We start from the raw sequence: 11,510 nt of genomic DNA, 5'->3' as shown, positions 1-11,510 counted from the left end.
GAAGCAAAAAGTTTCCTTATATGGGGGAAGTGATTTAAATAAGTTTGCCACTTCATCAACTGGGGTGAAATTATATTAGGTGTTCCACAGGGTTCAACCATGAGTCCCCTTTCTGTTGTTGATATATGAAAACGACCTTCCTTCCTATCTGAAACGGGAAGCTTAACTGACACTGTTTGCTGATGATACAAGCATCGTTATTAATCTGGTAAAAGAAACTCCAATTGTAGATGATACAAATAAGGTGTTTGGATAAGTCATGAATTGGTTTTCTGCAAATGGGCTTCCTCTAACTTTGAAAAAACACAGTACATCCAATTATCTGCTGCAAAAAGTGCAGTTCCTTCAATAAATATAAGACATCAACAGAAGTCAGTAGACAGGGTAGTGCATACTAAGTTTTTGGGTGTACACATAGATGACAATCTTAATTGGAAAATTCATAGTTTGTATCTTCTAAAGCGACTAAGTTAGCAACTTTTGAAATTAGAATAATTGCCAATTTTGAGGATATAGAAATTATTAAGCTAACATAATTTGCATACTTTCACTCTCCGATGTCATATGGAATAATATTTTGGGGTAACTCAACATTTAGACAAAACGTATTCACTGCTCAAAAGAAAGTGGTTAGAACAATGTGGGGGATTCATAGTCGCACATCTTGTAGGCATCTTTTTAAAAGATTGTGAATTCTTACAACAGCCTCACAGTACATTTACTCACTAATGAAATTTGTTCTCAACAACATGGACCAGTTTAAAGCAACAGTGAATTTCATGATTATAATACCAGAAAAAAGAAAGACTTACACTATCCTTTACTCAATTTATCTTTGGCACAGAAAGGTGTAAAACATGCTGCTATAAAAATTTTTGGCAAATTACCAGATGAAACAAAATGTCTGACAGACAGCAGTAATATCTTCAAAAATAAATTGAAATCATATCTTCTTGACAACTCCTTCTAGACCAAAGATGAATTCTTGAATAGGAATAAATAAATCTATAAATGGTTCAAATGGCTCTGAGCACTATGGGACTTAACTACTGTGGTCATCAGTCCCCTAGAACTTAGAACTACTTAAACCTAACTAACCTAAGGACATCACACAACACCCAGCCATCACGAGGCAGAGAAAATCCCTGACCCCACCGGGAATCGAACCCGGGAACCCGGGCGTGGGAATCGAGAACGCTACCGCACGACCACGAGATGCGGGCAATCTATAAATATAGTGCTATTTAAGGGAATGGGTAAATAATAGAAATATTAATACTTAGCTCAGTATATAAATCTTGTTTCATATGTGCATGTCTTGTGCACTTGACACGTTCCACATCATAACGGCTGCAGTACCGTGCAATTTATCAATGGAACATGCAACTAACTAAGTAACTAACTGTCTGGATACTTTGGATCACATAGTCACGACTGCACGACAAATCTTTACGCCTCGTCTGGGCCCGTCAACACCGATATTGGACTGTTGATGACTGGAAACTTGTTGTCTGTGTGGAGAGTCTCTTTTAAAATTAGTCGAGTCCATGCCACGTCGTATTGCGGCACATCTGCCTGCCCGCCGGTGTCCTACACGATATTAGACTGGTGTACCAGTTTCTTTGACTGTTCAATGTATACCGGAGCAGCTGGTCGTTGCTACTTGCGCATGTTTGTATGTTGTCAGCATTGGAAGAAAAACAATAAAATATTTCCCCTCTAATTTCTTTTAACTCTGCAGTGACCTCGGTACATAACACTTTGCTCCTGACGTAAGTGACAGACTTTACTTAGCTCACGGCCAAATTAAGCACTTCTTAAAATTTTGCTGTTTCTGTATGTTGTTTGTTTGTTACTGAGCGAGAAAAATACAGTTTTAAGAAGGTCTTAACGTTAGTTAACGTTTCTGGATGATGCTATTAGTTTCAAGAAGCACATTGCCATAAAATACGTCTGAGAACAGCGGGGTGCACGAGTACTTGATTCGGACCGCTTTCGACGACCGCGTGTCTAGACCGTTGCCAGTCTGGGTTCATAGAAGAGACAGACAAGTTCTGAAGAAGAGCAGCGCGTTTCTGACGGGATCGTTTAGTCGACCCCAGAATGTTACGTAGTTGCTTAATAAACTTCAGTGACAGACGGTACAAGAGAGAGTTGGTCATCATTGAGAGGCTGGCTATTAATATTCAGGAGAGGACGTTCCCGGAAGAGTCTGGCTACGTACTGCTTCCTTCCACATAAGACTCGGGAAATAAGCGTACAGAAAAAAATCGATGAAATTACAGCTAACGTGGAGATTTACCGACACTCATCCTTCCTGTGTGCTGTTCACGAATGAAACACGAAAGGATGATCAGACAGCGATAACCCAAGTAACCTCCTCCTCACACCGTAAACTGGCTCGCGGGAGATAGATGAAATGTTTTCAAAACATCTACACCCAGACTTACACAAGTTAACCACAAGCCATTGTGTAAATAAGTAACGGAGGGAGACCAGGATTGAATGTCCCGTCAGCGACGCGGTAATTACAGACAGAACACAATCTCGTTTCAGGGCAAGAAAATTGGAAATGTCTTTCTTGGATGAATGAGTCTGACGTTTATTTCAAGCGACCTAAGGAAAAACAAGGAAAATGTTAATCTTGGTGACCAGAGGTAGCCGTCTCCCAAATGCAATACCACTGTCTTAACAACTGTATCAACGAACTGTTGAAATAAGTGGCAGAAAGGGAAACCGGCAGACTTGAATTTGTCGCAATAGTGCTGTTCACATGGTCAGAAAGTCACACAAAAGCGTTTAAGGGGACATGCTCGATAAAATAACAAACATTTCTTGGTCTGTAGAAAAGAATATTTCATGCTGATTTCAAAAATGTATAGTTTATGGGCATTCTCATTTTCCGTTCGTTCTAAAATTGAGATTGAACGTAATGTTGCACAGGGCTACGCCCATCTGTCAGTTTAAAGTGCGTGTAATGCATTATTTTGTTCTTCCGATTTTTCCGTCATTAGTTACGGATCGTTAACACAGGTGTATGGTAGAAGTTACTGACTCCCGGCACCAAAGCACAGTCATGTCTAGAAGACTGAGAATATATGATTTAGGAAATTCACAAGCGTGTGGTTTTGTAGTTATTGTGTGTTGTTTTCTTTCTGTGTGTGTGTTTCCTGTGCTACAAACGCCGAGAGTAAAGAAATTTAGTCCCAAATGAAAGCTTCGCAGCACCCAGTTCCAAACACAACCGAATAATACACATCAGTTGCTTCAAAAGTCGCCTGTGGAAACTGCGTCTACAGGCAGTGCTTCTAGAGGTAAACTTTCACTTTCTGAACGTAATGAGAACAAGCCTAGTAGTATAGTGAGCAGCAGTAACGACGGAAATGTTATTGTGAATCTAAATGTGGTGTCAACACTTCTGAAGAGTGCTGTGAAATGTAAGAACAACGATTGTGAAGATAATATTGACGTTTCTGAGTGTATTTCAGCAAGGAAGGGTCTTTAACGTCGGTTAGTGAATGCCTGTAACTCGTGTGAAGATGCACAGTGATACTATGACACCGCCAGTAACTGATAGTCGACATTACATTGTAAATGTTCAGCTTGCTTATGCAATGCGATGTATTGGAAGGGGAAGGAGAGCTGCCCAGACTTTTTGTGCAGTGATGGATTTACCTCTGCCTCCACTGAGGTTTGACAGATACAATAAATTAATACATAATATTTATTGTGGTAAGTGAACATTCAATGAAAAGAGCAGCAGAAGAAGCAGGAATCTTGTCTGAGAATACAGACATTGTGGCAACATTTGATGGATCTTGGCAGAAGAGAGGTCATACTTCTCCGAATGGAGCTGTAACTGCCACTTTTATTGAAACTGGTAAGATACTATATTATGAATGTCTAACAAACCACTGTCAGGATTGTTCAAGTACATTTAAAACCTATATATGGGTAAAAAAGTTTAACGGCCCAAGTGGAAACATGGAAACGAAAGGAGTTCTAAACATTTTTAGAAGATCAGAGGTCAGTTGTGGTGTGAGGTATGTAGGCTACCTTGGAGATGGAGGCTGTAAAGGAGACATTACTGTTGTTAATGACAGACCATATGGGGACACTCTGATAGAAAAGCTTGAATGTGTTGGGCATGTACAAAAACAATGGGAGCTCGGCTAGGAAAATTGTGTCAAGACTTAAGTGGAAGAAAACTGTCAGACGGAAAACACATAGGTGGTCCAGGTCGTCTTACAAAAGTGAAACTGATTCTTTGACTCAATTTTATATACTAGCAATAAAGAGAAATGTAGGAGATTTGGAGAACATGAGACGAGTTGTCTGGGAAACATGGTTTCACAGAGTGTCAACAGATGAAACCCCACAGCATAGTATGTGTCCAAAAGGGGAAGATTCGTGGTGTAATTACTGGTTGAGCAATGCTACCCACAAGCAGCCCTTGCCACTTGTTGTAATGGAGGCAATTAAGTCTAATATAGGGATCTGGCAAATAAAAATCTACTTACGAAATGTATGCATGGTCTCTCTCAGAATGCAAATGAAAGCTTCAACAGCCATATATGGGAGAGAATATCCAAAACTGTATTAGTTGGACTGACAGTGCTGAAGATTGGTGTCGTGGATGCAATAACAACATTCAATGATGGTTCAATTTCAAGGATCAATGTTCCGAAGAAATTGAACATCCAGAGGGAAAGGAATATGACATCAGCTCTAATTGCTATTGATAAGCGGCCGGTAATCGAAGTAGAGACAGCTGCAGAAGCTGCTACCAAGGAGTCAAGGACAAAGAAAAGACTGAAGAGAAAGAGTATGGAGGGTAAGGGAACAGGAGGACAACTGCAGTATACAGATGGAATGTTCTAAACGAGCATAGTGGTAAGTTAATAAATCTGTAAATCTTCTTTTGTGATTTACCGAAAACTTGAATTTTCAGCATTTAGGTACACTTTTCTCCTAAATGACCTAAGTTAAACTCACAAAAATTGGTACAGATATTTAGAATGACCCCCGCTACCTCCCTTGCCTACTAATTCCTGAAAAATTTATAACATGATGATGATGTCGGTGATGTTTGAGGTATATTTTTAAATAACTTTGTTGTAGTAAAACAAATTACTTGTCTTTTTCATAGGTCAGCATTAGGGAAGGAAACTGGAGGCATAAAACATTTATGTGAATGTTGTCTGTACTCCGACTCTTTTTCCAGTCAGTCAGTGGTTCCAAAGAAAATGGTATCGCAGTGAAATAGTGGTCTCTGTTTTATACTATTATAAATATTGTTGTCAGTACCAAAGTATAATAAATATCTCAATGATTTTTTGGTAAATGCTTTGACTAATGACGTAACTGTGCTTCAGAATTTTCAGCTATCTCTCATTTATAGATCAGTTGCATTATAAGGGGGAAGATAATGCTAAAAATGCTGCCAGTTCAGGGGCGTGTCCCCTTAATGCAAGTTATGCTACAGTCGTACATCAGTGCGTGAAGCCCTCATAAAGCATGTCTAACTGAGAAAATCGAAGGAATTTCAAAGCTCTATCGTAACTGGGGCGTTGTAGGTTACATGGAGATGGGGCCTATTTTGTGAAACTGAATCGTGATTGTTGGCGCCAAGGTGACATTGTTGTTTTGAAACTCCACTGAATATGTCTAGAGAATCAGTTTTCGAGAATTCTTACGAAGAAACGCTACTGTCTTGTGCATATGTATCGCTCAAGTATCAAGAGAAAAAAAGAGGGAGAACAGAGTACATTTGGAGGTTTACAGTAATTTTTCTCTCGCTCTATCTGCGGGCGAAAATATGTTTAAGGTGATCTAAACCATGAAATATACCTTTGCTTGCAGAGTATCGCTGTCACTGAATCTCTCTTTGTGGAAACTAATATTGTAATAGATCCGATACTGATTCGCATAGTTCAGTGGAACGGCTTAATCACTACAATATTAAAGGTTGATACCGCAATGATGATCCTTTGTCAACTATGAAGCTGTGACACGAAATGTTAATTCGATTATAAAATAATGTATTCTAAATACAGTTGTCGGATTTCATAAGTTAACTCCTAAACATAGCTTCACGTTGTTTTTACGAATACAAAATATTTTAGTTTCCTGACCCAATGAACATGATGCAACAAATCAAAAGCTCAATTAACAAATGCAGATGTTCTAAGGTCCTTGCAAAATAAGCTGATGATAACTACAAAATATTTGCACTCATTCGTTTACGCATTATCAGAATCTAAAAATACTTTATCTGGATTACGAATTCTGTAACGTGCAGTGGGTTCGCCTCAAATTCTTTGGTACTTACAGTATTGAAAAATCTTGTCAGCAGGCACAAAAGTTTTGACAGTCAGGATTGTTTCCCATTCTGTAACATAGCACAGCCCGCTGTCTGTTCTTCCTTTGTAGAAAGCAGTTTTTTATCTACGCGAGAATCAAACCATAACTCTTCGTCTTGACTGTCATGGACTAGCTCATATGCTTAAGTACATAAAACAGTAGACACTCGATAATTTGCTTTCGCAAATCCTAAAGATAAGCAAGCTATCTGTACAAAATTCAACGTAATGTATTGACTTTTTTAATGAAAATATGTGTCACTATGTTACACCAGTCTTATCGTAGCATCGGTTTGTGCGTTTGAGAACAATTCCAGTGTTTCTGTTACATGTGTTCTGTCCATAACGATCCCTTAAATTTAGATAGTTTTCTCTTTCAGAGTTGTACTGCGATTCAACTTAATCTCAGGCATAATATAGTGGGAAAGCCTACTAACTATGTGAGTATAAGAACAATTTCTTTAATGAGGGCTGAATGAAATACTGTGTTATACCCTATTAATGCAAGACAACATTCTGAATGCTTCATAGCAGCACACTGAAATGTTGATAACTTATTTGATCGAAACAATGCCAGTTTACGACTACAGTACAACATAGGTTTGCCGTCTTCACACTGCACATAATATCTGCTCAGTAAATATCCTTCTTCGCACTGTACACAGTATCTGCTCAATAAACATCCTTCACATCTAACTGTACCTCATTATATCTCGTGATCTTCACAAAGGTAAAGAAAAGCTAAAATGAGCAACATTTAACAATATTTTTGGACTCCTCTTACTGCTACCGTTAAAAAATAAGCTACATTTGAATATAAGTTGCAAAGACTTTCATTAACAGCATATTGATATGGATCGAACGTAGTTTACCAGATCACTATGATTAAGCAGTTAACCGCGATGTTATATCTTTGTGGTATTTTCTACTTACCGTTCCAGCACAGATTATTGTGGTTAGCCGATAAGTTGTTAAGCCTTTTGGTAAATATAAAGAACCACAGTGGACGCTAAAAGCAAAGGATATATCTTTCACGTGCAATAAATCGTGAACGCAATCAGCCAGCCTGCCACAGATTCCTTAATCCAGAGATATTGCTTGCGACTAACGAATGCTGAACAGCTGAATAACTGATAATGTGTACAGTAATGTGTCCACCTAATAACTGAGGTGCACGTGGAACATTTCGCAGCAGTGAAACGACAGATACAACTAGCGGTATATATTTCACGTATTAACTCTGAAAGTTTGCATGCATCTAAGTTAAACATCAGTTCTCTTTCATTTACATGTAAAAGAAAACACATAGGACTACATTTTTCTGTGCTCTGTGAGCAAATGTTTGTTCTCTCTTCGTTTCTGTGTAATATTTCTATCTTTTCCCCTACCCCATTGAAAACCATTAGGTTCATAGATTTCACTAGTCACATACTTTCTGCTTCAGAGCAACAGTCAGCTATACGCTGTCATTTATTATTCAGTTCCTTTACATAAAAATTCATTAAAGTCAAAGCAAAGTACGCTTATAGCATTTATTTCTCAATTTATTATTTACATGAATTACATCTCTGTGTCGATGGGAGGAGGTAAACAGTTCCGGCATTCGCCTTACAATCAAGGAAAACCTCCCCAAAACCTTGATCGGAACTGAGGACCCTGTAGCTCGGTGCACTGCAGGGAAGTTGATGCGACGATACGGGGAAGCGACGATACGGGGAAGCGACGATACGGGGAAGCGACGATACGATAGGGGAGGCGACGAGACGATACGGGGAAGCGACGATACGGGGTGGCGGCGATACGGGGAGGCGGCGATACGTGGAGGCGGCGAGACGGGCAGGCGGCGATACGTGGAGGCGGCGAGACGGGCAGGCGGCGAGGCGGGGAGGCGGCGAGACGTGGGTGCGACGATAGGGGGAGGCGACGATACGTGGAGGCGGCGATACGTGGAGGCGGCGATACGTGGAGGCGGCGAGACGGGGAGGCGGCGAGGCGGGGAGGCGGCGAGACGTGGATGCGACGATAGGGGGAGGCGACGATACGTGGAGGCGGCGATACGTGGAGGCGGCGATACGTGGAGGCGGCGAGACGGGGAGGCGGCGAGGCGGGGAGGCGGCGAGACGTGGATGCGACGATAGGGGGAGGCGACGATACGTGGAGGCGGCGATACGTGGAGGCGGGGAGGCAGCGATACGTGGAGGCGGCGATACGTGGAGGCGGCGAGACGGGGAGGCGGCGAGGCGGGGAGGCGGCGAGACGTGGATGCGACGATAGGGGGAGGCGACGATACGTGGAGGCGGCGATACGTGGAGGCGGGGAGGCGGCGATACGTGGAGGCGGCGATACGTGGAGGCGGGGAGGCGGCGAGACGGGGAGGCGGCGAGGCGGGGAGGCGGCGAGACGTGGATGCGACGATAGGGGGAGGCGACGATACGTGGAGGCGGCGATACGGGGAAGCGACGATACGGGGAGGCGGCGATACGTGGAGGCGGCGATACGTGGAGGCGGCGAGACGGGGAGGCGGCGAGACGTGGAGGCGGCGATACGTGGAGGCGGCGATACGGGGAGGCGACGATACGTGGAGGCGGCGATACGGGGAAGCGACGAGACGGGGAGGCGACGAGACGGGGAAGCGACCACGCTGACCTCCCCTCGGCTGAACTGTACTGAATGTGGTCGCAGCGTGTTTCTTTATATACCCTCTGCAGCTTTGTTGAGCTGTCGTTTCCTAGGAAAGCGACTATCTCATTGTTGTTTCATCATATAGCTTCTGTCCATTATTATAAGATTAGCAATACCTTTCCGCGTAAGTGCATGTTCAAGTTCTGTAGCAATATCTATATCTACTCATACATTACGCAAACCGCTGTAAGGTGCATGGCGGAGGGTACTTGGTGCCAATATTAGCCATTTTTCGTCCTATTTCAGTCGCGTATTGGGAGAGGGGGAGAGGGAGAAATACCTACAGCCTCTCAACGCGCCTTAATCTCTTTCACCTTATTTTTATTATCTCGATGTGACATATATGATGACGGCGACAGAATTGTCGCACAGCCTTCTTCGAACACAGGTTCTCAAAATTTATCCAACGTGGTTTCACGAGATAACGTCTCCTTTCTTCTAAAGGAAAGAAGGAATATTGCTGTTTAACGTTCAGTTTACTGGAAGAGGCTGCAGTTGGAAATCTGCCGTACTATTTCAAAGACACCATCACAACATTCGCCTAAAGCTGTTTAATGAAATCATGACAAATCTAATTGGCTGTAGGGGGATTTGATAGCCGTCCTGCAGAATAGGAGGCGTCTTTGTTAGCACGAAACAACATCATTTTGTTTTCTTCCAAAGATCCACATGTTATTTCCCCAAGGTGGCTGCGACGTTTTCGAAAGCGTTATACCGTTATGTTAGGATCCTAGGAGAACGTTCCGGAATTTGTTCGATGTCTACAGTCATATCTACCTGATAATGACTCCCATCAGTGGATCACTGCTATAAAATTCGTTACAATAGCGCGTTGTATGCACTTTCCACAAATCCTTCCAAGAAGGCTTCCATCCGATTAATACTGGTTTTATGTATATATCATCGCTTCTTAACACTATTAAATATTAAAATATGTTCTGTGTTCCACAGGCTGGGTACTAATCCTGTAATCGGATATTAGGAGCTTTTTGTTCTTTTTACTGTGTTAATGTTCCATTTAGCCACTTTTAACGCTATATACCGTCATCTGTGTTAATATAATATGATGTTTCCAAGCAGTGAATGTTCATTCCTGAAACAATGGCGTTTGTCCTTTATCGAAACTTAAAGCATGTCAATGGAGAAGCGTTGTCTTTCTCGGTACTAACAGCTATCTTTCCACAATAGTTACACACATCTGAGGTGACAAAAACGATCACGTGAATAGATTATAATCATTCTGAAAATGTCTGTAGTTTAGTTAAGTCAACTAAGAATGCTTCCATCCCCGAAACATCTTATTACTTATTAAATTGAATAATATATTTCTAGAGATATAAGATTCGAGTTAATAATGCGTTAAAAATATTACAAAGACTCTAGAGTAAAAAATTTAAGCTTCTGAGTCAATGCAATCGAAAGATACGTGATTTGATATTCGCAAATTGACTCATCAAAACCTGTGGAAGAACTAATGTTAATCATGTTGAGCCCACTGCTGACATTAATGTTAATGATTAATGGAAACCAACTTAGCTATCTATATACGCAATTAAGTTTGTAAGGGACCCTCAGAGCGCAAGTTCTACTATTCGCATTTGTCTGCAATTTTTTTCTTTTTTTTTACATCCCGTTCTCTGCTGTCGGAATGGCATCTTCTGTCACGTAGAGGGCATGTGATAAGGTACAATTGATAATAAGACTGGGACGCCAGGTAATCGTCGGATCGCACAGTAGGCAGACAACGGAGTCTCCAGAATTATCGCAAAAAGCTGCGACTTGTAGAATGACGAGTGCTTTCGCCTTAAAGAATCGCGTGGTGTGGATGACAGACCAGTAAACGAAAGGCCCTTGAATGCTAGCTTGTCATTAAAATGCAGGAACGTCTCAGCGCTGGCTGCTTTGTGGATCAGTACATACAGCAACGCGCGGTGCAGCTCATCGAAAATTATAGTCATTGGGGCGGCATAATGGGTTGCCTAGCCTCCTAGCCAGAAGAATTACGCGTTAGGTTCGATGAGGTCAATGGTGGTATCGGCAAAGGACGACTTCCATGATACCATTTGTCCTACTCGCTCACCGTGGGAGTGACAGAGTGTAGAGCTGCTGTGTACTTCTGTATCAGATACTGAGGTACTGAACTGTGTAATGCTGAGCACAAAATTTTTTTTAACAGGGTAGCAAGGAATATGCATACACTATCAATACTAATGGTAATCATTTCAACTCCTGTATGACGTTTTGTCAACGGATTGCCGTATTTTTAACAATTACGGCTAATTTAATCGCCTCCCTAGTTAGACTTCACCTCTACTGAACACATACGTATTTTTATAGATTCTCAATCAGCGTTATAAATGTTCACACTATGGTATCTGCTTAACTACTTAGGCACTTCAGGCACACATGCATTGACGACTGCATTGCTCGATTGACGCGGTCCACCACAATTTTATGGCGCTAATC

General features: G+C 41.7%; 1 protein-coding gene across 1 annotated transcript; it reads right to left on the bottom strand.

Annotated features, from left to right (window-relative positions):
* Nucleotides 1-5,492: 5,492 nt before the first annotated feature.
* LOC126336032 (uncharacterized) lies at nt 5,493-11,002 on the bottom strand. Its single transcript, XM_049999511.1, has 3 exons — nt 10,879-11,002; nt 8,181-9,028; nt 5,493-5,525 (listed from the first exon to the last, which is right to left on the bottom strand). The coding sequence occupies exons 1-3, from the start codon at nt 11,000-11,002 to the stop codon at nt 5,493-5,495; spliced, it is 1,005 nt and encodes a 334-aa protein (XP_049855468.1).
* Between the last annotated feature and the right edge of the window lie 508 nt (nt 11,003-11,510).

This window comes from Schistocerca gregaria, chromosome 2 (assembly GCF_023897955.1).
Source record: "Schistocerca gregaria isolate iqSchGreg1 chromosome 2, iqSchGreg1.2, whole genome shotgun sequence".
NCBI lineage: Eukaryota > Metazoa > Arthropoda > Insecta > Orthoptera > Acrididae > Schistocerca > Schistocerca gregaria.
This window is presented reverse-complemented; position numbering and strand designations above follow the sequence as displayed.

What these genes read in the sequence shown, in the direction of transcription:
- LOC126336032 (XM_049999511.1), bottom strand. Translation starts at nt 11,002, where the DNA reads ATGACTATAATTTTCGATGAGCTGCACCGCGCGTTGCTGTATGTACTG. An exon ending in CAAGGGCCTTTCGTTTACTG is followed by an intron (nt 9,029 to 10,878) that starts GTCTGTCATCCA and finishes GACCACATTCAG; the next exon opens with TACAGTTCAGCCGAGGGGAG. An exon ending in GCCCGTCTCGCCGCCTCCAC is followed by an intron (nt 5,526 to 8,180) that starts GTATCGCCGCCT and finishes CGATTTTCTCAG; the next exon opens with TTAGACATGCTTTATGAGGG.